At 36.0% G+C, this 27,225-nt stretch overlaps 1 protein-coding gene across 7 annotated transcripts in view; it reads right to left on the minus strand.

Moving 5' to 3' along the window:
• Positions 1-27,225, minus strand: part of LOC150094164 (tight junction protein ZO-3-like) — a 528,478-nt gene that overhangs the window by 259,761 nt on the left and 241,492 nt on the right. For all 7 annotated transcript variants that reach the window (XM_090411771.1, XM_090411769.1, XM_090411767.1 and 4 more), the window contains exons 12-13: positions 19,133-19,283; positions 9,445-9,547 (exon numbers count right to left, since the gene is read on the minus strand). In XM_090411771.1, the coding sequence (XP_090267897.1) occupies positions 9,445-9,547; positions 19,133-19,283 (254 nt within the window). The remainder of the gene's footprint in view (positions 1-9,444; positions 9,548-19,132; positions 19,284-27,225) is intronic.

The following is a 27,225-nucleotide window of genomic DNA, read 5'->3' on the forward strand; positions in this document are numbered from 1 at the left end:
TGCCAGTTCTTTATCAGATATCCATACTTTTGCTACTTAAGATAAATACAGTCCATCCAAGAATACAATTCATGAAATCTTCAATTAAAATTTCTATACAGATTTCCTGATTTATCATCGACCTGATGGAGAAATTAATTTTCAGTAAAAGACACATATTAGACACTGCATCCATGCAGAATTCCACCACCATCATCATCATCAAAACCTCATACTACTAAAATGCTAATTCACTGTATGCATACTCTGTTATTCTACTGAAACTTCACAACATCAACAATTACAGCACACTATATTTTCATACTTAGCTAATAGTTTCAATGAGTCCTTTATCAATAAAGTAAGAAGAACTCTATTTACTTTCAAAACTGACACATTTCAATCACTTATGCCAAAGAAATATGCAAACACCTATAAAATTCTCAAGCCACTTAATATTCAAGTAGTATTTTCCTATCCATAAAATTTCTCCTTTTCTTTCATCAGCCAACAAGCTTCCCCTATTATACTTCTCAGGTGTCTGGTATATTTCTTGCTCTTGCGGTCTATTGCATTTTGATGAATGATCTGTTTCTGTTCATTATAAAAAACAAAAATTGCATCAAGTTTCAGGAATCTGAGTGGTCTAACCTTGCAGAACATGCTAGCTTTTTCTCTCCTCTAAACATAAAGTCCATTTGAAAAAAAAAAATAGACTCCTGCATAACAGCATGTTTCTAATGGGAAAGCTTTACAAAAAAAAGTATAAGTCATTATTAAACTGTCCTAATCTCAACAAGTCTGATAGTCTACATCTATCTCCCTTATGAAAAATTTCAACACTGCTCATATGCAAATCAATGCCGTGTGCTGGAGGTTGTAGTATTCTGGAATACTTCACAGGGAAGGAAAGGCTGTTCCATAAAAAAGAATGAATGGGAGTAGCCGATTTGATCAGTTAGCAATTCAACTGTAAATGGATTTTGGGAAGCTGTTCAAGTTATTATAGGAATAACCATGGTGGTGTGATAAATTTAGTTTAATCCTTTATCCCAGTGAGAGAAAACAAAGTCTGCACCTGAAAATATCTTCAGGAATGAATATAGTGTTGTACTATCTTACCTGGGTAAGTATAACAACACCAGGCAACTCGTAGCAAAGGTGGAGCAAGCTACCAACACTCCTCTCCCAGTATCTCCCATAATGCAAAACACATCTCCTTGTGGATATGTATACTGTTATGCATTAAGGGATTGGCCACTACCCAGACTAGTTTCGACCTTTATTGAAGTCTCTTCAGTGGGAGCCAGGCCCAGAGTTGGAGATACCAGGCAGAAGCAGTAGCAAGGTCATCTTTATCTATAGGAGTTGCCAAAAGGTTTGCCACCTTTTTTTTTATTAAATTACTCTGGATTTAGAGAAAGATGTTGAAAGTTTATTTATCACTAGGTTAGACTATGATAAATTTAGTTTAATACTTTATCCCAGTGAGAGCAAACAAAGTTTGCGCCTGAAAATATCTTCAGGACTGAATATAGTGTTGTACTATCTCACCTGGGTAAGTAGTACAACACCAGGCAACTCGTAGCAAAGGTGGAGCAAGCTACCAACACTCCTCTCCCAGTATCTCCCATAATGCAAAACACATCTCCTTGTGGATGGTTGGGATGTCAGTTCTACTAAATGGCACTTATGCATGGAAATATATGCAGGAAAGACACAATACAGAAACTGATCATGTGTAAGATAGTGGCTGGAGAGTTTATGTGGGATGGATTTCATCAATAACCCAATTAATTTTGTTGATGTCCAGAAGCTGTTGTCTTCTGGATGTCAGCTTCAGTGCACAATCCCTATGGGATTGTGCACTCATAAGAGCGACAGTAGTCGCTCTTCTGAGTGCACAAGATGATTTGGGATTTCTACAGAGTTAGAAGATCAACTGAATGAAAAGTAATATATTGAGCAACAAAAAAGAGGGTTATCTTTTTTTTTTTGGAAGCCAGGGAGGCTACAGAAGTAATATGCTTGTGTCAGTAAAGGCAAGGAGTATCAGTCCAAGGAGAGAGAGAGATGATCTAGACCCTCAGTTCCCAACCGGTGGTATGCGTATCCCCGGTGGTAAGTGCTGGGACGTTCAGGGGAACACGAAAAATAATCAGTAATGGCAGAAAAACAAGTAAAGTAAACAAAATGCAAAATGTTAGTTATGGAACAATAAATGTCAGTATTTAAAAACAGCTATTTTTAAAAACAAGGGGTACAATTTATAGAAATGCGTTTAAAAGGGGTACACAAGTGGGAAAAGGCTAGGAACCACTGATCTAGACTAACGAACTGAGCATAACAATTGTAAGGAAGAGAATAATTAAGGTCTTTTTTGAGAGAAAAAAAAAAGGCAAAATTATGTTTTGGAAGCATTGAAGGTGAGTAGGTTGTTATTATTTAAAAGGCGTTAATTGTAAATGATCTTCAAGCTTTGAGAAATGCAGGGTTTGTAATTTGAGGTTGTTTTGTAATTAAACAACCTCATGTTGATGTTTGGTAAAGAAAACAACACATCTAAAGATAATAATTAATTAACTAAATTTATTTAGCTAATTACATTATTAAGCCAATATTTTACCTTAGTCACCAAGGTGTCTTCATGGGCACATAGGTACATCAGCAGAAGGCAAACACAGACTGATTGCATCCTCTATGAATGTGATGATGGAATCTTGCTGAAGGTCTCAAAATGATGTACTCATTTTAGAAATTATGAACTTGACAACCATGTTATAAATAACTATTTTATAAGGGAAATTAGGGAAACTAGAGAAACTAAAATAGTTATTTATAACACGGTTGTAAAGTCCATAATTTCTAAAATGAATGCTGATCACCGTGTAACACTAAAAGAAAGGAATCTCAAAATGATGGTCTCCTAGATTTTTGGTAATGTGATATAGCTGAATTTGTTTCTTTTTGGAGAATATTGTAGTGTTGTAGCAGTATTCCAGAAATAGCCTCTCTCTCTCTCTCTCTCTCTCTCTCTCTCTCTCTCTGATTTAAAGCTGTTTCTCTATCAGAGGAAGGCTTTTTTCCGGTGGATCCAGTGATCTGTATCCATGGCATGGCATTGCATGGTCTACCACCCTAAAATTGCTGTAGTGCAGATTACAGACATGGCTTCTATGTCTGTTATCTGGATATACAGCAACTGGTTGATCTAGATCAGTGGTCTCCAAACTTTTTGCCGTGAGGGCCACATTGGGTACTTCAGCACTATTCAATGGGCCGTAGTAATAAAAAACTCTAGAACTAGATATATGAGTTTTATTGAAAGCAGATAAAAACTGATTACAGAGTGCGTGAGATTAAATTATCGTATATTAATGAAAACGAACACTATCAGCAAATTTTTGCTAGTCGTTAGTTTTTCAACTGAATATACACTGACATGGGCCGGACATTTATCCAGAAGAGAAGATGAACGATGGACCACAATACTTACGAACTGGATTCCTAAAGAAGGGAAACGAAGCCGAGGACATCCTAAAAGAAGGTGGAGTGATGAACTGTCAGAGTTTATTGGGGAAAGTTGGTCAACCATTGCCAAGAACATAGAAAGGTGGAAAGAATTGGAGGAGGCCTTCATCCAGCAGTGGACAGAAAATGGTTGAAAAGAAGAAGAAGATACACTGACAATTTACATGTAACTTTTTTTAAAATTTTCTATAACTTTGAGTTTTTTGTCAATGAACACAAATCGGGAAATTTTGTTTTTATTTAGTTTTTTGCTCGTTAGTTCATTTTAACCGTGTTTTTACCACCTTTTTTAAGTGTTCTTATTTCGTGCGACATAAATTTTTTTTGTTGATAAAAAAGTTTATTCGGATGTAACTTTTTTATTTCGTTTTGAATTCTTTTAAATTTTTTTTCTTTGTTAGTCCATTTTAACCGACCTTTTACAGTCAGAAAGACCGTAACTTGGATTAGTTACTTTTTGCTATTCTATTCGGGAATATATTTTGAACACAATTTGAATTAATGCATTTGAAATCTATCAACACCCAGTGTTTTTTTTTTTGCGGATTTTATTGGAAACTGAGTCCAATTGGCAGGTCAGATAAAATCATATCGCGAGCTGCATCTGACCCCTGGGCCGTAGTTTAGAGACCCCTGATCTAGATGAATAGAGAATTTTTTTGATGAGCAGATAAGGGTAGCTAATTTTTGGTATGGCTTAAAAGAATGCATGTAAATTTTTAAAGGTGCTCAAGATGTAGGGATGACAATGGATTTTTTGTGTTCTGGATTTGGAGGGTGGGGTGGGTTAGTTTGGAAGATGGGCAAAGAACTCTGTTGATTTTATAGGGAGGAGAACAGTAAAAAAAAATATCCTGAATGTGACTGATTTCGATGGAGAAGCTAGCGTGGTCCAAGCAGATGGTTCTAACTCTATTTGGTGAGGTTTTAATAACATCATAATATGGGAGGAGTGGTGGTTTGATAGATGGTGGATATACCTTCCAATTGTGGGTGGGTTTCTGCAGATTGAAAAGGATAAGAATCCATTAGGTAGTTGGGTAACTATAGTGTCATGGAAGGGAGACAGTTGTTTCCCTTTTCAATGGTGAAACAGTTCCTTGGCTGTTGAGTGTGTTAAAAATATTTCTAGATTATGAGAAATATGTTGAAAGTTTATTTTTCACTTGGTCAGACTATAATAAATTTAGTTTAATCCTTTATCCAAGTGTGTGCAAACAAAGTTTGCACCTGAAAGTATCTTCAGGACTGGGGTAAAGTGGTACAACACCGGGCAACTCCTTGCAAAGGTGGAGCAAGCTACCAACACTCCTATCTCAGTATCTCCCATAATGCAAAACACATTTCCTTGCAGATATGTATAATGTTATGCATTAAGGGAAGGGCCACTACCCAGACTAGTTTTGACCTTTATTGAGGTCTCTTCAGTGGGAGCCAGGCCCAAGTGGAGATACCAAGGCAGAAGCAAGGTCATCTCCTCCTATAGGAGCTGCCAAACGGCGTGCCACCTTTTTATTAAATTACTCTGGATTTAGAGAAAGATGTTGAAAGTGTATTTTTCACTTGGTCAGACTATAATAAATTTAGTTGAATCCTTTATCCAAGTGTGTGCAAACAAAGTTTGCGTCTGAAAGTATCTTCAGGACTGGGGTAAAGTGGTACAACACCGGGCAACTCCTTGCAAAGGTGGAGCAACTACCAACACTCTTGTGTTTTGCATTATGGGAGATACTGAGATAGGAGTGTTGGTATCTTGCTCCACCTTTGCAAGGAGTCGCCCGGTATTGTACCACTTTACCCCAGTCCTGAAGATACTTTCAGGCGCAAACTTTGTTTGCACACACTTAAATAAAGGATTAAACTAAATTTATTATATTTCTAGATTATAATGTCAATGTAGCAAAGCTATATTGTGGGTTTGAGAGAGGCAGAGTTTAAGGCTATATTTTCAAAATGCTCCATGAAAAGATTGACAGGGGAAAGAGTAGGTTTTCCCCTGCCAGGTAAAATAGCCAGAATGCATAGTACAAGTGAATAAAGCTGATATTTCAGGGAAAGGGGGGGGGGGAGGATAAAGAATGAATGAGTTCTGATATTTCTTTTAGGTTCAACATGTGAGGAATATAACAGTAGACAGGGAGGCTATATCAAAACTGACTATGATGTTAATATCTTTGACGATCATATCTAACAAGCAAGACTTGGAATGCTCAGAGTTTTTAACATGGGAAAGTGGGCGAATCATGAAGGAAAGCTCTTGGGGTAATGGTTTGCCCTCCTTAATGGAACAATGACAACTGCTATGGGTCTCAAGGAAGTGGCGTTCTGTTTGTGTATTTTTGGTAACCCATAAATCCAGGAATATTTAGGATTATATGGTTTATAAATAATTTCAGGAGACCAGAATACAATTTTGTCTAATAATTTTTGAGAGCATTTTTCGTGTTGGTAGGATCATTGTAAATTAGGCAATATGCAAATCCATCTCTAAGTAAGATTAACATTTTTCAATCATATTCAAAGTAATCAAGTGCTGTAGCATTACCCTTATCTGACCTGCATCCATTGTCATTAACTTGATCTTCCACCTGCAATCATTTCTCTTAGATTTTCAAAATATTCTCCCTATGTGGGAAATTCTACATAGGATAAATTTCTTTTCAGAGACTTTACTGAGTTTAAATTGATGGCCATCTAGCCAGATACTGCAATATGGTGGTGGGGGTGGGAGGCTGTAGATACTTTATTCTATTTTTGCCATAATTTGCTGCTTGTGAGCAGGTAAGAGCTCCTGATACCTCTTAGACAGGACTTAATATCATTTCTCTCCAAGATTTTAAGAGATATTACAAAGGTTTATTATATCAGAATAGGGTGTAATGTCAAGGAGATGAGAGACTGTTGCCAGGAGAAAAGGAATTTAAAGTGACAATAGAGGTCATGTAGGCTACTCAAGCATTAAAGACTGGAAATACAGCTGGCCCTGGTGCAATGGTAATATAGAAGTTCAAATACAGTAGCAGTTAAGTATTACAGGTCTTGATAATATTGAACAAAGTGATTGCAGCTGAACATCATTTATCTATAAGAGGGGCAGTAAGAATCATAAAGGAATAATTGTCATGAGTTTGACTAGCAGGATGTTTAGCTGAATCATGAGGGGCAGGATTGAATTTAAGATTCTGTAAAGTTAGACAAACAGTCTGATTTTACAGCAGGGGAAGTCTTGTATGGATAATATATTTTAGGAATTTTATTGTATGATACTATATTTTTATGGATCTATTTTTACAAATCAACCAGGACTCAGCAGAGTGACTAATATCACACTAGGTATTCAATTTCACTACACTTTCTTTCCCTTAATTGCCATTCTTTTCACCTGTCTATTAATAATCTTGTACTCCTGTCTATCCTGAAGGATTTTACTGCTTAACCATCTCTTATATGCTCTCTTCTTTTCTTTTATCTTATCCTTCACCTGTTGCCTCATTCATTCATTCTATATTTCCTCATATTTTACCTTCTCTTCTGAGGGCCTCTTCAGCAGCCTCATGTACAAATTTCCTTCAATGATTATACAACTCAAGGCAGATCTCTCTCTCTCTCTCTCTCCGATTAAATCCAATTTCTGCTCAAGATGTCTATATAAATCCCATATGCTATTGCCTTGAAACAGTCCTTTTTTGTATCTACAAATCATCATGTGAGGTATTTTGACTTGTAGAGATGTAACAGGACATACAATCTTACTTATTATAACAATGATCTGTCCCACATTCAGCTCCACAGAACAACAAAATATCTTGCATTATTGTTATTCTCTCTCTCTCTCTCTCATCTAGTTATCACTAGATCACTTATTGATTTCAGACTTCTAGCTGGTTGGTCCTATGTAAACTGATGTATATATTTGTGTTGATAATAGCCAATTAGCACCTGCCCTCTCATTTTCACACACCTCAATTAATCTGATCTTCCACCTACAATCATTTCTCTTACATCTTCAAAATATTCTCCCTTTTCATTAAGTAGGGAATCTTCACATGGAGCATAAATTCCCATAATTAAAAATTGCAACCATATACTTCAAAAATTACTTTTATAAACCTTTCATTTACTTCTTCCCAACTTTTAGTTTTGTAATTCTATTTGCTGTTTATAAGGACTGATACTCTGGCTTCAGCCTATCTGCTTTTGTCCACTCCATCCCATATACAGAGATGTTAACCCAATATTTCAAAACTCTTACTTCCTTCTCTATGTCTGTCAGGACTATAACATCTACTTGTTGCTATTCATCTTTCTAAATTAGCTCAGAAAGATCTGGGTTTGATTCCTGTCCATGACTTGAGGAACCTTTATCTGGTCTCTTTTGACTAAAGAGGAGTTAGCTGCTCTCATATGGAGGTAGAGAGTTTTTTCACCTGGAAGCTTGGGTTTTTCATCCTCCCTCAGAACAGGCAAACTGGCCCAATAAACACACATGGATTTACAACCATGAATACTCACAACAATATGTGAAAGAGATAAGGTCTCACCACATGTCGTTACACCCGTAGTCAACCATGAGTCACATCATGACAGTCAACCTAATAGATAGGAGATGACACATGAATTGGAATGGGATAAGATGGGATTTAGCATTTAGACTTCATACATTCCAAGTCTCAAAAATAACTGTTCATTTCTTGCTTACAAAAGTAGCAGCCAAGAAAATCCACTGGTATTTATTTTTTTCTGTATATAATACATCTAGAAGACATTTATTTTTCAATGCATGACAGGAGGAAAGAAAAGAAAGGGCCACCCTTGGAAAATGGGTAAGAGTATGGTCAGTCAGGGGAAGGGGACTAGATTTTTCCCCCCCTACTTGTGGAATGAATAACACATGGAATAGTTTACCAGATTGTCATGAGTGCTTTGTCAGTAAATGAGTTTAAGTAGAGGTTAGAGAGGTGCTGTATGAATGTTTAGTGTGGACCTCTCATGATGAGTCTTTGAAATTCATGGAGATTCCTGTATAATATTATTATCATACCTTCATGGAATCAAAGGACTTGCTGCAGGAAGTCCCACTGTCATACACACAATTCAGCCCACTGCACAATTCAGCAACATGCTCTGCACCCCTTGCTCATGTCCACCTTATACAGCTTACAAGGATGAACTCTTCTTCTTCTCCCCCTCCTGCTTTTCCTCATTCTATATAAAACTTCATCCACATTAAAGAATAATAATACACAGTGATATGGGTCTTAAAATAAGTTGCATTACTGTAATATTAAAGAACAACAGATCACAATGAAAGATCATTTGAGGTGAGATAGAAAGGTCACCAAGATGTTTAAAGAAACAAGATATCAAGCTAAAAACCAGATTTAAAAAATCAGTTAGAAATGTGAGATGACAAAATGAATTTAGAGAAAGTTTGGTTTCAAATGGGATCATGACACAATGCTTCCCCAATCTGATAGAAGGCATAGATTACGTTTTTTAAGGGTACTCATGAAAAGAAAATATCACAAGTCAAACTATAAAGATAGATCTTTCTGAGTTCAAACAGTATTCTGTGTTAAGACTCATAAAAGAAACTAGAAAGTGAATGAATTTGCACATCAAAGGGTTGCACAGAGAGTCACAAGGAATGCTATAATTCTACCTAAAATACAATACTCAATAAATAAACTATGTGATATTTTTAAAACAATAATAAACATTTGTTTATATACTGTTTTTTATTTTTCCTAGCAATACCCCTGGACTGATATGACTACCAAATCATAGAATATTTTATGTAAATTATCATATATCTATAAAGACATCATAATATTGTAGAAGAAAACTACATTAATATGAATGGTGAATGGTTACAACAGTGGAATCATTTCTTTACAAACAGAAACAGTATAATTAATGTTTCTGATTGCTTACCATCTTTATGGTGCTGAACAATTAGATTAACATGATCTTGAATGCCAAGAAGAAAGAGGACAGCATCTTCTCTGGTTACTCCTCTCATGTCCATATCATTAACCTGTAAAAAAAAAAAAGGTACAATGAATATGTTAATATAATTTGGAATAATTGTAGACTTATTTACTATAGGATGTCTTTTAAGTGCATGCACTATACATACTTTTAGAAGCTAAGACATACACATTTCCAAGTCAGCACCATTCTTTTACTATATGCCAATAAAAGCTATGCATAAGGCACAAATGATTTATAAATTATTTGCTTCATCCATTATATGAGAGCCTCCGTAGCTCAGTTGGTATAGATGAAGCCCTCTGGTTGGACTGACCTGGGTTCAATTCCGGTGTGTGATGTGAGGAACCTTTATCTGGTCTCTTTTGACAAGCATGCTGATCTCCTGTTTTAATATTCCTCCTACAATACCTTTTTTTTTTTTTTTTTTTTTGCTGCTCCTGCTTTATATTGCTACTCATCTGTTATACTCATACTGGTTATGCATATTATTAGGAAGTAATATATACATAAAAGGAATCCAGTGATAATTAATCACTTTAATATCAATATTTGCCTCTAGTTACTGAGGCATTCTAATTAGAGCAATCACAGTTACATGGTAAAGAAATCATTATTATTAACATTTGACCTCCATGGAGTTGGAGACTCATCATGGGAGGTACACACTACTGCACACAATGCTCATCCAACCCATGCTTTCAACTGATTCAATGATTCATTCACAACACACTCAGGCAATGCATTCCACCCACTAACCATTCTCCATGCAAAGAACCTGCTCCTCACTCCTTGGCTCACACCCTCCTTATGCAGTTTCTAGTGATGGCCTCTTGTTCTACCCCCCCCCTCTCCCATTCTATGAAAAATCTCTTCCATATCAATCTGATAACAACCCCTGACTAGCTTATATGTCTCTATTGTAATTGGTATATAGTGAGTATTCCCCCACCCCCAGATACTCCTATAATATTATAAGGAACTATTACCATTTTGGAGTGATCTAATGGCTCACTATTAATCTTTCATCTAATAAGTGTAGAAATGAATGAGGGAGGAGACCATTCCAAAAGAGAGAACATTTTCTGGGAATTGCCATATGCATATTGGATAGGTTCTGTAACAGAATGCTACCATGCATATGCTAATATGTGTGTGTGAAGGTCAATAGCTTTGAGAATGGACAAGAAAGTATGAGTTCTGTTTGGATATGATGCAAGTTTCCTGCTTTTGATCCATTCAAAATCTGAATCTGTTTTTGGCATCCAGATTTTAGACAGGTCTCTGATTGTTGTTTTTGCCATTCTTAATCTTCTTCTGACACCTTCTGAACAGCAATTCTTCACATTAATAATGGATCCCAGGTACTCAAACTTGCTGACTTCCTCAATTCTTTCTCCATTAAGGTACACTTGCTTCTCAAGAGCTTCCCTGTTTATATTTCCTTGGAGAACCATAAAATTTGTCTTTCTAGGATTGAGTTGAAGTCCTCTGTTATTATTGATCTTGTTAACTTTATCAAGAATTTGTCTTGGTTCTTCCTTGTCATTACAGAAGAGTACAGTATCATCCATACCTCAGATTACTGATCAATCTACTACTTATCCTAATTCCTGTCTTGAGCTTATCTAATACTTCACACATGGTTCTCTGCACATATACTAAACAAGTGAGGAGAAAGTAAACATCCTTGCCTAACTCCTTTTCCAACCTGAAGCCAATCAGTTAATGCAACACCTGTTCTTACTGTGGCTTCTTGCTCCTGTACAAGTTGCCTATCAACCTGATAGTGTGTTCAGGAAAACCCATTCTTTTCATTACTTCTCATAGTTTCACAGTCAAAAGCTCTACAGTAGATTAAGAAACGCATTACCAGGGGGAGTCTAAATTCTTTATATTTTTCTATGATCTGTCTAAGGCAAAGGATCTGATCTCTGGTACCCTTACCCCTTTCTAAAACCTGCTTGTTCCTCGGACACCCCTGCCTCAATCATATTTAGCATGATCTTCAATAAAATTCTGCTTGCATGAGATATTAAACTAATAGTTCTATAGTTCTTGCACTCCTTTATATCTCTCTTCTTATGTAGTGGTATGAAAACTGACTGCTTCCAGTCTCTAGGCCATGATTCTGTCTCTCATTGTAATCAATCCATGAAACACTGTTATCCCTCCATTCCCTGTGGCCTTAATTAACTAACTCTGCTGGGATTCCATCTGCACCTGGGACCTTATTGATGTTAAGCTGCTTAACTACTCTTTCAACTTCATGCCTAAGTGGAGGAGGTTCCAAATTGGAATTTTCCTGATGAGACAGCTCCTCAAATTTTCTTTATCCACTCTGTTGTACAGTTCCTCATAGTATTCTTTCCATCTGTTCTTGATTTCCAATTCTTCTGTTAGTAATACTCCATTCATGTCTTTGATGACATTCAATTTGGGCTTAAACTTGTGCTTAGGTCAAGAATTAAATAAAACTTCCTTTTATAATTGTGCCTCCTCATCTGGAATTCTATCTCTTCACATTTATTAGTATAAAAATTTTCCTTGTCCTGCTTGATGGCTCTTCTGACTTCTCTATGTAATCTCTTATATTCTTCAGTCCCTATGTCTCTTTGTTTTTCCAATCACCTTCTTTTGATTAGTTCCCATGTTGAATCTGATATCCATGGGTCTCTTGGCATTCTTATTGGGCTGAAGTACTTCTTGGCTGTATCCTGTATTATCACCTTGACTCCTTCCCAAAGAATTTCTGGTGAGTTCTCCTCACTGGTCTCCAAAAAATCATCCAACTAAACTGATGTTTCTTCTGTGAATCCAATCTAGTGGAATGTGCCTGACTTGGAAGTTTTTGGAGTTTTAGTTGTACTATGGCTCTTACTAGCTGATGATCTGTACCACAATCTACTGGAGAACAAGTATGCACAACAGAGATGCTTGTCTTCCACTGCTGGACTACCAGGATGTAATCAATCTGGTGTCTTGACCTATCAATGTTACATATCCAAGTATACATCTATCGTGGGTGTTTATGGAAGCAGGTATTGGTTATAACTAATCTGTTAGCATGACCAAACATGTAACACTCATGTTTATGTCCCCTAAGATGTAAAGTATGTTTCTACTTGGTAGGCAGTCCAAAATAGTCTAGGTTTTCATAGAATTCCTCCTCTCTTCATCCATGTGGGGTGCATAAACTACCATCATTGATACATTGATAGGATGAGCCTTAAGTATAATAGAAAGTATCCTATCATGAATGGGATTATAACCAAGAAAGATTCTTGCCTGAACTGTCTTCAGTATCACAGCTACCCCCATGATGCTTTGAGTCACCTTCTGAGTGACTAGCTTACCATCCTATCTTTTGAAGTGACCTTCTCCATTCCATCTGGTCTCTGTAATTCCCAGGATGGCAATTTTATACCTATCCATCTCTTTACAGACAATCTCGAGAGCACCCATCTGCAGACCCTGAACATTCCATGTGCCCATGTAAAATTCCCTTCTAAGATTAATCATATACCTTCTGTGTTCCTCATTCACAATATCACTGACTTTTGTTGGAGACTGTAATATACTTCTCAAACAGGATCCTCTGCCTAAGCCCTGAACGCAGCTCTGATTATTCTGTGACAACTGATGTAGCATGAGACTTATATTATAAGGCCCAACCACATTACTATATTAGCATCTTGGAGTGAAGTCACTGCAAGAAAAAAGTGGTAGGGGTTGCAAAGGCCCTTTCCACATATCTAGGAAGTTTTGTCCCTCAATTCATCCCACATTGGCCAGGTGGATTAGGATTTCTGGCTACTAGGTTAGGCAGACTCCCACTACATAACATGAAATGAAATAGCAAAATAGGAAAGATTCACCCTTAGCCCTTGAATACTATAATAGCATTGGGGGGAGAAGAGCAAGAAGAAAAGAAAGAAGGAAAGAAAAAATGGGAAGGATGGACCAGTCTACAGATAATATAACAGATATATATTACATGAAGTTGTATATTACATATAATATTACATAATGTATATTACATTATATTGCGCCTAAATAGCCGAAATGTTTTACTTGTGATATAGATTCACCAATTAGGATACAGTTGATGTTTTCAACATTTCTGCCCTTTTCATTGTCTTTTTATTTCTGATTTTCATACCAAAACCTATTACAACAGTTCTTCAATTTAGTTAGGGAATCTTGCAGATTTGTACTGAATTTATTTAGAAGTATAATATCATTAACATAAAAGAGGTGCAGGAGGAGAATGTGTTCCACATACTGAGTACTCTGGATGTTAGTAAAGCTGTGGGACTGGATGGTATTTCACCACGAGTTTTGAGAGAATGTGCTAAGGAACTGACAGTGCCCTTGACCTGGCTTTTCAATGAAAGTCTGGCTGCGGGAAAGGTGCCCATGGAATGGAAGGAAGGTAAGATGGTGCCGTTGCATAAGGGCAGTAGCAGACTGGAAGTGTCTAATTATAGGCCAGTTTGTGTGTCATCAGTAGTTAGTAAGATCTTGGAGAAAGTAGTGAGGGACCATATACAGCATTGTGCAGATGAGGGTAATGTTATCAGTGAGAGTCAACATGGATTTATGAAGGGGGTGCTCTTGTTTTAGCAATATGCTAGCCTTTTATGATAAAGTTACAAGAGCATTAGATGAGGGAAAGGCATATACTGCCATTTTCCTAGACTTAGCAAACGCATTTGACAGGGTGCCAGATGATAAGCTGATATTTAAGTTGCAGCACATGGGTCTGGATGTCAGATTGGTCAACTGGATTCAGGATTGGCTGTCTGATAGGTATCAGAGAGTTGTGTATGGTGGAGCAATATCAAAGAGTCAGAAGGTTACAAGTGGGGTTCCACAGGGCTCAGTACTGGGACCTATATTGTTTAACTTTTATATCAATGACCTTGTCCGTGGATTGCAAGGGGATATTCGGTTGTTTGCGGAAGATGCGAAGCTGGGAAAGGTTATTAGTAATAATGCAGATGTGGTAGCCCTGCAAGAGGATTTGAATAAACTAGATAGATGGGCAAATGAATGGGGATTTCAGTTTAATGCAGCAAAATGTAAGGTCTTGAGGTTTGGGACACATCGATGGGATGCAGCATACTCTATGGGAGGAGTTAAACTGGAGGAAGTAAGAGACACAAGAGATCTGAGTTTGATGATTGATAGAAACCTGAAATTTAGGGGACATATTGCAAAGGTAGTGAAGGTAACACAGAGAACTGCTGCAATAATGAGAAGGACATTGACCTGCAGAGATAAAAAGGTTATCATTCTGTTGTATAAGACTCTGATCAGACCACACTTAGACTATTGTTCTCAGATATGGTCCCCATCGAGGGAGGTCCCTCCTAGGAAACACAAAGTCTATCATACCACTCCTTAAATGCATTGACCATTCTCGCTCTCACCACTCCATCAGGCAAAGCATTCCATGGTTCAACCACCCTCCATGCAAAGAAACCACTCCTCGCCCTCTTTCTCACAGTTTCCTTTCGTAACTTCCAGGGATGGCCTGTTGTCATGACCCCTTCCCACTGTGGAAAGGCTATGGAAGTGGATAACAAAAATGGTGTTGGGACTGTACAATGTTAGTTATGAGGATCGGCTGAGGGAGTGTGGACTGCAGAGTTTGGTGGATAGAAGAAGGAGGGGTGATATGATTAGGACTTTTAAACTGTTGAGAGGTGGTTACAGGGTCGACACTTGGGAGTTCTTTTGCTTGGTTGAACAGTGGGAAGGGGTCATGACAACAGGCCATCCCTGGAAGTTACGAAAGGAAACTGTGAGAAAGAGGGCGAGGAGTGGTTTTTTGCATGGAGGGTGGTTGAACCATGGAATGCTTTGCCTGATGGAGTGGTGAGAGCGAGAATGGTCAATGCATTTAAGGAGTGGTATGATAGACTTTGTGTTTCCTAGGAGTGACCTCCCTCGATGAGTCTTGATAGATTTGTGTTTCTTAGAAAGGATCTCCCATGATGAGTATTTTGACTCCATGGAGGCCTGAATAATAATAATAATAAAAAATAAAAAAAGTAAAGAGCTAAGATTAACATCAGCAATTTTGATATCATATTTAATACAGCTTTCCTTTATAATGTGATCCATATAGATAATGAATAATAGTGGAGATAATGTGCACCCTTGTTATACACCTGATGTAGCATCAAACCATCTTCCTGTACCCCCTTTGATTCTAACTGCTGACTTACAGCTTAAATAGAGACTATGTATTGCTCTATATAACATCCCATATAACTGTAGCATTTTGAAGAGCTTTCCTCTTGGTACCTTGTCATATGCCTTTTCCAGATTGAAAACTTGAATACAAATCCTTGTTATATTCCCAAAGATTTTTTTAACTATTTGTCTTAAAGTGAAAATCTGATAACCTCTGTTTGGCCTGAATCTAGCTTGTTCTTCACCTTCCCTTCCACAATTTTTCTGAGCTGTTTCTCAAGTATACTTCCAAGTATACTTTCAAGTTACAAGATATACTTTCAAGTATATCTTACCAGGAACACTCACTAGGGAAACATCTCTGTAATTGTCACATTTAGTTTTATTTCCCTTTTTATAGATGGATACTATGAGAACTCTGCTCCAATCCTCTTGAATTCGACTCTATGACCTGGCCTTCAGAATTATGCAATGCAGCCACTGTAAAACTTTTATACCTTCATTTGAGCATTTCTGGCCAAATTTCACCTACTGCAGCTACCTTTCCAAATTTCAGGTTTTTGATGATTTTTTCTACTACAAGTATGGATATGCATTCCTGACTGCATTGCAGTTGGAAATTTTCTACCATCATGCTGATACTGCTTATTTCATTCAACAGTCTGTCAAAGTAATTACTCCAGACATCTAGAATATAGTCATCTTCAGTTTTCATGTCACCTTTATTATCTCTGCTTCCTTTTACAGTATTTTTTCCCTCCATTTCTAAGTTTTATCAATAGCCTCCAGAATATTTTCCACCTTCCTGGTATTTATTTTCCATGTTCTTACCAACATCTTCCCATGACTTTTGTTTAGTTAGTTTTACACAGTGCTTTGCTTTCTTACATTTTTCTCTGTGTTCTCTATGAGCACAAGCTGACTCACTTGCCCAAAACTTTCAATATGCTTTCTTCTTTTCCTTCACCACCTCTTCAATTATCTGAGTCCACCATGGAGTTCTGATTTTCTATCCTTACAGATAACTTCACCGCATGGCTCTCTGTCTGCAGGATTTGCCATTGAATCTCCAAGGTTTGGTTCTTGTTTTCAAATTCTTTCATTTTTTTCTTCAATGATGTTTGTGTATTTGAGTCTAGTTCACCTCTGAAAGCTGTTCAACCTTGATTCAATTTAAAACTTTCTTACACATGCTTCAGAAACCACGATCCATTAAATATACAGGGTGTTCGGGATAAATTTGACAGTTTCGTAAGGAAAAAGAAAATCTTCTTTGTATCTATTAAATTTAATGAATTGACAAAAAAACATTACAGGCAGAGTTAATTACAATACTATCAACAAGATTTACTCAAAATAACCACCATTAGCATCGATCACAGCTTCAATTCTGCTTCGGAACCTCGAACAAGCTGATGCTACAGTCTCCCTGGGAAGGGCCGCAAAAACTGTTTTAATTTTATCCATTAACTGGGCTTTTGTATTACTGGAAGTGCGATTGGTGTCTTTTTCAACTGCGCCCCATACAAAATAATCCATGGGGTTAAGGTCTGGGGAGTTTGGAGGCCAAACATTTGGACTGGTGAAGTCGTAGAAATTTTCAGACAACCATTTTTGACTTTTCCCAGAGGTGTGGCAAGGGACCGAATCCTGCTGCCATACATACGGCCTACCATTGGCTACCCTTGTTATCCAGGGCTTGACTACAGTTAGCAACTCCACGAACAAAGCCCGAATTCCAATGCCAGGGTTCTTCAACACCTGTTCCTGCAGATTTGCGAGGAATTCTGCTGTACGAACGCAATCAGATCATCTGCTAGGGATCTTTCTTCTTGCTACATCCTCGTAGTCACCATTGCAAGTCTCTAGTTCATGCCTGATTGTTTTTACTGTATTCAGGGAGCATTGGGCAGCAGTCGTAATATCCTTATTTTGATGGCGGGCACGAATCATCATGATACAAGTTATTCTCTTCCATGATTCAGGTGGGTTCCAGCTATCCATCCTTTCTGACATCTTGTATATGAATGAAGAAGGGTCCAAACTTTTAAATGAAGAGAAGTGTGTGTTAATACATGTAACTTACGGAAAAATATAATTAATTATAAATATGTCAAATTTATCCCGAACACCCTGTATATGTATATTTTCACATTTTGTTTCTATTACTACAGGGTGTCCCAAAATTCACGCAAGATTTAAATTTAGCACCATTTGTGCAGTAAAGTGTTGCCAACGAGAAAAAAAGACAGCGTGACAGCTGACAGTTCAGGGTTATTAAAAATTATTAAAACACAGCAAAGAGAGTTCATTGAATGGATTATGGAACAACAACAAGTGGACGCTTATTTTTCGAAGAAAATCATCTTCAGCGATGAGGCTCATTTTAATCTTGATGGCTTCGTTAATCGACAAAATTGTCACATTTAGGGTTCAGAAAATCCACGAGTGATTGTTGAGAAACAAATGCATCCACAACGTGTCACTGTTTGGTGTGGATTTTGAGCTGGAGGCATTATTGGTCCATTCTTCTTCAAAAATGCGGCTGGTAAGGCAATAACAGTTAATGGTGCTCGCTATCGCGACATGATAATCCAATTTTTTGTGCCTAAATTGCAAGATATGGATGTGGATGACATGTGGTTTCAACAAGACGGTGCCACATGCCATACAGCCTGAGGAACAATTCAATTACTGCATGAGTCATTTCCTGGTCATGTAATTTCCCATTTTGGTGATCAGAATTGGCAGCCCAGATCATGTGACTTGACACCGTTGGACTTTTTTCTTTGGGGTTTTTTGAAGTCTAAGGTTTATGCCAACAAGCCCACGACCACCCACACCTTGAAGGAGGAAACTGAGTGCTGTATCAACGAAATTCAGCCACATTTATGCAAAACGGTCATGGAAAATTTCGACAAAAGAGTGCTTATGTGCCATCAAAGCACTGGAGGCCATTTACCCGATATGCTATTCCATGCATAACCCTATAGTGTATACTTTATGAATCAATAAGAAATTATAATTTTTAATTAAAAACCTGTGTTTTCTATCAAAATTACTTCTTGCATGAATTTTGGGACACCCTGTATATATGCTATTCCTTTCCCTGATCACCGCTGCCTTGAATGTAACATCTTATAGAAGCATCCCATCAATTTTAGCTTTGTCATGTTAAGCACCCAAATGTGGTAACATGGTATTTTTGAATTCTTCTGTAAGCTCCACCTCTTTGCCACTGACATGTTTGTATCTTATACTGATGTGCTCATCTTCAATTCTATTGAATTTGAGCTTATTCAAATAGTTTTGTACTGCCATGGCATGTCAATATAAAATTCATACATAGAAAATACTATAGCATTTTATGCAACATAAATTAGTAAAGACATCTCTAGCATGTAGTATAATTAAATATACAAGTTACCTTAAGGATTTTATCTCCAGGCTGTAGACCCTGTAATGATGCAGGACTTCCAGGCTGAACAGCTGTAACAAAAATTCCTACTTCATTACCACCTGTTAAACGAATTCCAACGCTGCCATCTTTCTGAAAGGAGATAAACCGAGGATCTGGCCTATTTGGAAAAGGAAGTGTATATATATATAAATATACTACAATTAAAATTGTAAAAGAAAAGAAAAAAATTTATGATAACAAAAAAAGAGGTAACAATATCAGAAATGAGGAAGTCCAAGAAAAAGAAAGACCTTTTTTAAAAGTTGCACAAACATTAAGAGAGAGTGTTTCTTTAAGTGGACTTGGGCAAATGGCAATATGGGGGATAGTGGAGATACTAGTTCAACATTGTGAAATGTAAGGTTTACACTTTGGTCAAGACTGAGGCAATATATGTATTGTCAACACAATATTTATTTAGATACAATAAAAACTGAAGGTTGGCAGAGATACTGTGAAAGTGGTAAATACAGTAAAGAGGATAGCAATAATAAGAACACTAACAAACAAGTGTAAAAAAGCAATTTCTCATTGTGTAAGAATTATTACGCACCCATGGCCTGGTTGTTGACTGGGTTGTTTATGTAGCTAAACAACCAAATGGAACTAAAATCCAGAGACAACTGGAACCCACTTGGTTAGCCCAGGTGGGTATTTGTCTGGAGATGCTCCAGTCATCCCTACAACTCACCATAAAAAAACAGGTAACTAAGAGGATGGAACAGTATACCCTCTCATAATAAGAATAGACAGAATTTTATAAGACTATTACACTTTTTTATAAAATCTTTATCAAGTAGCTTTATTTTTATCCTCCTACATGTTTCGCCAATCTGTTTCTATTGGCATTCTCAGGGAATACAAATCAGTAAGCACAAAATGAAGGTTACAGACTAGGTTATAACCGATGGTTCTAAATCATACAAAAATTGGTATTGTGCGTGACAATGTGCGTGTCTCGTTAACGTGATTTATTCATGATGACTCATGACGTAATTGTTATGAAAGTTCATTTCTTTGATATTTAATGATCTGATAAAAGTTTTCCAAATTTCTGGTAAAATTAGACCTTGATTCTTGTTTAGGTTTTCAGTTTTACGGACGACTGTAGCTGCTTCTTTAAAGGTTCTTGAATGGTAGTTATCTTCTATGTATGGCATAAGGCTCTTATCCCACTCAATGTGATGGTTAGTAGAGGCAAAGTGGCATGAAAGGCCTGAAATGTCTTGTCTGTTATTTCTGACATATCCTATGTGTTCTTTCTTTCTCGTTTCGAAGCTTCTAGATGTCTGACCTACGTAACTAATACCACATGAGCAAGGAATATTATATACTCCAGAGTATTTGCAGAATGGGTGAGGATCTTTCGGTGATCTTAAAAATTTCCGAATAGTATTGATTGGTTTGAATGCCACTCTGATCTTATGTGGTTTTAAAAGGTTAGCTAATTTTTTGGAAAGGTTGTTGACAAAAGGAATCGTAATTGTACTGATGTATTGGACGTCATCACGTTGTCGATGTGGTATATCAGTAAATAGAATCTTGTTGTAGAGTCTTTTAGGGTAACCATTTAAAGAAAGTTCTCTGGATATTGTGGTTAATTCCGTTAGTAGGTCATCCTTGTCTGTCGTATACTGTATAGCTCTTTTCTTGAGACTATGGATAATGCTAAGTTTCTGAGCTATGTGATGAGCTGAGTTGAAATGGAGGTAACGTCCAGTATTTGTAGGTTTTCTGTATACAGATAGGTTGATACTATTATTGGATTGTTTCTTTATTAAAATGTCAAGGAATGGCAGTTTTTTATCTTTTTCCATTTCTAATGTGAATTTGATGGTATTGTGGAAACTATTGATTTGGTTGAGGTAATTCATTAGTTCTTCTTTTGTATGATCCCAAATGATAAAGATGTCATCTACATATCTGTACCAAATTTTCGGTTTTGGAAAGATCTGGGTTAAGATTTTTTTCTCTAGATCTTCCATGAATAAGTCAGCACAAGGAGGTGAGAGGGGGCTACCCATAGCTAATCCAGTGAGTTGTTTGTAGATCGTTTCTTGCCAAATGAAATTTGGCAAGAAACGATATACAAGATCTACAACAAGATTCTATTTACTGATATACCACATCGACAACGTGATGACGTCCAATACATCAGTACAATTACGATTCCTTTTGTCAACAACCTTTCCAAAAAATTAGCTAACCTTTTAAAACCACATAAGATCAGAGTGGCATTCAAACCAATCAATACTATTCGGAAATTTTTAAGATCACCGAAAGATCCTCACCCATTCTACAAATACTCTGGAGCATATAATATTCCTTGCTCATGTGGTATTAGTTACGTAGGTCAGACATCTAGAAGCTTCGAAACGAGAAAGAAAGAACACATAGGATATGTCAGAAATAACAGACAAGACATTTCAGGCCTTTCATGCCACTTTGCCTCTACTAACCATCACATTGAGTGGGATAAGAGCCTTATGCCATACATAGAAGATAACTACCATTCAAGAACCTTTAAAGAAGTAGCTACAGTCGTCCGTAAAACTGAAAACCTAAACAAGAATCAAGGTCTAATTTTACCAGAAATTTGGAAAACTTTTATCAGATCATTAAATATCAAAGAAATGAACTTTCATAACAATTACGTCATGAGTCATCACGAATAAATCACGTTAACGAGACACGCACATTGTCACGCACAATACCAATTTTTGTATGATTTAGAACCATCGGTTATAACCTAGTCTGTAACCTTCATTTTGTGCTTACTGATTTGTATTCCCTGAGGATGCCAATAGAAACAGATTGGCGAAACATGTAGGAGGATAAAAATAAAGCTACTTGATAAAGATTTTATAAAAAAGTGTAATAGTCTTATGAATAATTATCAAGAAAAAATTCAACATAACAGACAGAATTTTATTTTTCCCCTGGTGAATACTGCACAATAAAGGTGGTCTACCACCTAGCCAAAAATTTAGTATCTCCTAGAAAGCTCCTTCTAAATATAAAAATTATCAGAGTAAACAATAAAACTTCCACAATACAACATTGTAAAGTATCTGTATATTATATTGTTGATTTGCAATGGCATATATAAAAATGTTTATATTATAATGCAGCAGACCTCTGCCATTGCCAGTCCTAAGCCCAGATGAGAAAGGAGGTGGAGTAACAACTTTGTGAAAAAACCTGGATTCAACTAACCCAGCTGACAGCACCCAGTAAGGGCCCCATCAGGGTTATACAAATGACGAAGAGAAGTCAACAGCCATTATGGATGAAGGTCCCGAGTCCTAATGGTTGAATAAGTAGATGAATCTTCTTCAGCAACGTCTGTGCTCTAGAGGAGCAGTCACATAGATGTCTGTCTCCACATTAGGAGAAGGCTTTTAAAAGGCCAGCAGATAAGATAAATGGATTTTCCAAGACACATGGGAAATTAGACCATCAACCCCCCCAAATGCCACAAAAAAGAAGAAAGAAAGACTGTACTGCCCAAGGCCAAATGAGGCAAAGACTGGATTTGACTACTTCTTCCCAGAAATATGACAGTGCTGCTTTGAACCACCCATGGAGGATAGAAGGATAGAACCTGATGAAGCAGGGAAAATAATTTAACAGCAATAAAGTTACAAACAAGAGAGAATACCACAAAAGGAAATACTACTCTATAACTTTAATAACATATAATCTAAGAATACTGGGAACTCAAGACAGAATAGAAGAACTTGAAAATGAACTGAACAAGATAAATTGTGATAGTCCAACATTGGACTATCAGAAGTTAAAAGAAAAGAGGAAAATTGTCTTGCATTACATTCAGGCAATACACTTTACTGTAAAGGCCCAGAAAATTCAAGATCAAAAGGGGTGGGCTGTCTTGTAAACAAACGAATTTTGGATAGAATATTTACCTATAAAGGTTTATCTGATAGAATAGCTTTTGTCAATTAAAGATTAACAACAGAACATATCAAAATAATACAGGTTTATATTCCAAGTGAAAGTGATGATGATGATGAAATGGGAATACTTTATGAAGATGTCAAAAAAGCAATAGATGAAGATGTGTCAATATACAATAGTCAAAAAAAAAATTTCAATTCTAAATTGGGAGTCAAGAGGGACAATAATGAAATGTGTAGGAAAATATGGATTAGGCTTTTGGAATGAAAGGGGAGACAGGCTGATCAACTTCTTGTAACTAACTTCAAAGCTATGAATGCCTACTTCAAGAAGAGACCCAACAGAAGATGGACTTGGCTGAGCCCAAATATCTTCAAGCATTCATATCTTCAAAGATGTTAGTGTTTTAAACCATACTGGCATCACGTTTGATCATAGAATGGTGAGAGCACAAATGGAAATACCAGTGAAAGCTGAGAGAGTTGTATTTCAAAAAAGGAAAAATATTATAAAAGCTGAAACGTTTGACAGAAATAGAGATACCTTCAATGTATCAGTGGAAAAGAAACTTAAAGAAAATATACGTATATCAAATACAGGAATAAGCATTGACCAGGAAGAAGAAAAAATAAGAAACATTCTTATTGAATCAGCACAAAGTTTAAAAGAAAACAAAAGGAGCTGGACTAGGAAACTATCAGAAATAAACACAATAAACCTCATTGAAAAGAGAAAGCAGTTGATTGCAGAAGGGAAAAGAGAAACTATTGAAATAACAGTAATAAATAAGGCAATAAGAATAAATATTAAAAAAAATATTAAGAAAAGAGAAGATGATGTGATCCAAAAAATCACTGATGAAAATAGAAATCTCAGAATTCTAAGAAATAATCTTTCATCTGGAAGAAAGAATATTATAGCTATTGAAGAGCAGAATGGAAGAAAATTATTTAGCAAACAAGAAATCACATAAGAAGCAAAAGAATTTCTCCGTGAATCTGTAGAAAAGTGAAGACAGAAAGAAAACTCCAGAACTAACAGAAAAAATGGACTATGACAATACCTCTGATATACCTCCATTAGAACTCTTTGAAACTAAAAAAGCATTAAAACAAATGCAAAACAAAACTGCAGGAGCATTCTTTAATCATAGGGATGTTAAAGAAGGTGAGGATATTCTAAAACAACAATTGAAAATCCTATTCAATAAATGCATCAAAAAAGGATAAACACCCCAAATATGGAATAATGCAAACATTATTTTACTGCATACAAAAAAAAGGAAGTAAATTAAAACTAGAAAACTGCAGGCCTATTAGTTTGTTATCCCATATTTATAAGCTTTTCACTAGAATTATAACCAATAAATTAGAAATAAGACTTGATTCAATACAACCTTCTGAACAAGCTGGTTTCAGAAAGAACTTCAGTACAATAGATCATATTAAATCAATAAACCTACTTATTGAAAAATGCAATGAATACAACAACATTCCTCTTCACATGGCCTACATAGATTTAGGCCATGTGAAGAGGAATGTTAGCAATAGCATAAAAACATCATCAATAATAGAAGCCCTCAGAAGATTATGGCATTGAAAAACAATTTATTGGCATAAGAAAATATATTTATGAAAATGCTATAGCAAATATCATTCTCAATGAAATAAGCAAAAAATTTCACATAAATCAAGGAATAAGGCAAGGAGACACTGGGCCATATGATGAGCAATTTAGAATTGTTCAATAAAGAAGTCGATATTAATGTAATTAAATTAAACAACCTAAGATTTGCTGATGATATTCTTATTATTGCAAAATGAAAGATTTAAAAGAAATGATAGAAGATCTAACAACTAAATCATTAGAAATTGGATTAAACATTAATTCTGAAAAAACCAAAATTGTAGTAGGAGAATTAATTAGTAGTAGAGAGAATGAGATGTATTTAGTGAAGTAGAATTGAGTGCCCTACCACAATGAGTCATTGGATTCCATAGAGGTGTCATGTAATAATAGTAATAGTAATAACAGGACACAATGAAAAGCACAGCATTGCTAAGGAAATTGACAATAAAGAAATTGAAATAGTAGATGAGTATGTATACTTAGGAAAACTGCTAACAATGAAGAAACAAGGAACCATGGAAGAAGTGAAAACAAGAACAGGAATGGGATGGTCAGCTTTTGGAAAATTGAAGAGATTTTTAAACAACAAAATAAAACTGAGCAAGACTGTTCAACCAATATGTATTGCCTGTTATCACATACAGAGCAGAAACTTGGCCACTCAAAAAGGAAATAATAGCAATAGATAAAATGAAAAAACCGAAAGAAGAATGGAAAGATAAGACTCAAAGATAAAATCAAAAATGAAGAAATAAGAGCTAAAACAAAATTTTTTGATATTAAAAAAACATACTTCAAGAGAAATGGAAATAGGTGGGACACATCGCAGAACTAGAGGACAATAGATGGACAAAAGTTTTACAAGAGTGGCAGCGATATGAGGGTAAAAGATCTGTGGGATGACCTGAAAGAAGATAGTCAAATGATATGAGGAAAACAATTGGAATTCCCTGGCACCAACAAGTTCAGGATAGAAACAGATGGAGAGAATTGGGGGACTCCTAATGCCAGAAGTGGCTATAAAAAAAGAGTTAAAAGAAGAAAACAACAATCAGAGACAATTTGAGTATATGGACTATATTTAATGATAAAATAAAACTATACCTCACCTCAAGACAAGATTAAGTACAGACAAGAAGTTTCATCAGGACCAATACGAATGGAACTTCAGTGAATTTTTTATTCATGTTAAATAAATTCTGGAATCAATTTATTAATCATGTTAATTCAAAAAAGCATGTTATCTGAAACCATGTAAAGTAAGGGATTCCTGTAGATTTTGAAGCAATATAGCGTAAACAGCAGAATTTTAATAATAGAAAGCCTAAGCCTTTAAGCATCTTTGATAGTTGAAGAAAATCCTTTTTAACTTACTGGTATTAGCTGCACCAAAAAAATTGTCTGTTTACTATATAACTGTTTTTCTTATTTACTAAAATAAAGAGTCAAAAGGCTTCAGTTCAGCGAGCAAAATTATATAAGTAAAGTGGATATTAGATCCAGCATTATTTCAACGCTGAATGCAGAAACTATGAAAGTTTCATAAAAATAAGTTGACGAGAGAGTTTATGGGAATACACTCTCATATATAGGCAACTCATGAATACAGGCATTCATGAGTTGCCTTAGAGCAGGCTATTTAGAAAACATAGATGCTGCCCAAACATCTATATATTTGTTTTCTATTAGTCCATTAGAAAATGCTAAGGCAACTCGTGAATGCCAGTGATTGTATACCCATAAACTCTCTGGTCAACTTATTTTTATGAAACTTTCATAGTTTCTACATTCAGCTTTGAAATAATGCTGGATCTAATATCCACTTTACTTATATATGTTTTCCTTATGTTTCTCATGTCTGTAATATTTATTGTGTACAGCTGAGCAGGGAAGATTATGGTTTTAAGTACTATAGGTTTAGAAGAAAAGGAAAGTAGCTCAATTTTCCAGTTCTCTAAGGTTTCAATGCTTTCATGTATAAGTTCTTGAACTCAAAATACTGGATAAATGGAGAAGGGAATTCCAATGGTTCCGAGATCCAATCTTCTAAAAACCATAATTTCATTTTGTCAGCAGTGGCAGTTAGTCCACTGATTTTTGCAAAATCAGTGGACTAACTTTTCCAAAATTTTTCCAAAAAAGATGTATACTGAAAATCATGATCCCTTTGAGGGATCATGATTTTCAGTATATATCTTTTTTGACATATTGTACACAAATACTAATACACTCAAACCTCCATTTACATGGTAGATTGGTTCCAGAAAAAATTGTGTAAATGAAAACCGTGTGAAAAATAATACAGTGCATATGAAAAAATAGAAGAATATATACTGAACAATCCCTTTGAGGGATCATGATTTTCAGTATATATCTTTTTTGACATATTGTACACAAATACTAATACACCCAAACCTCCATTTACATGGTAGATTGGTTCCAGAAAAAATTGTGTAAATGAAAACCGTGTGAAAAATAATACAGTGCATATGAAAAAATAGAAGAATGGTTCC

This window comes from Typopeltis vanoorti, chromosome 22, assembly GCF_054136105.1.
Source record: "Typopeltis vanoorti isolate ZY-2024b chromosome 22, IOZ_Tvanoo_1.0, whole genome shotgun sequence".
Lineage (NCBI taxonomy): Eukaryota > Metazoa > Arthropoda > Arachnida > Uropygi > Thelyphonidae > Typopeltis > Typopeltis vanoorti.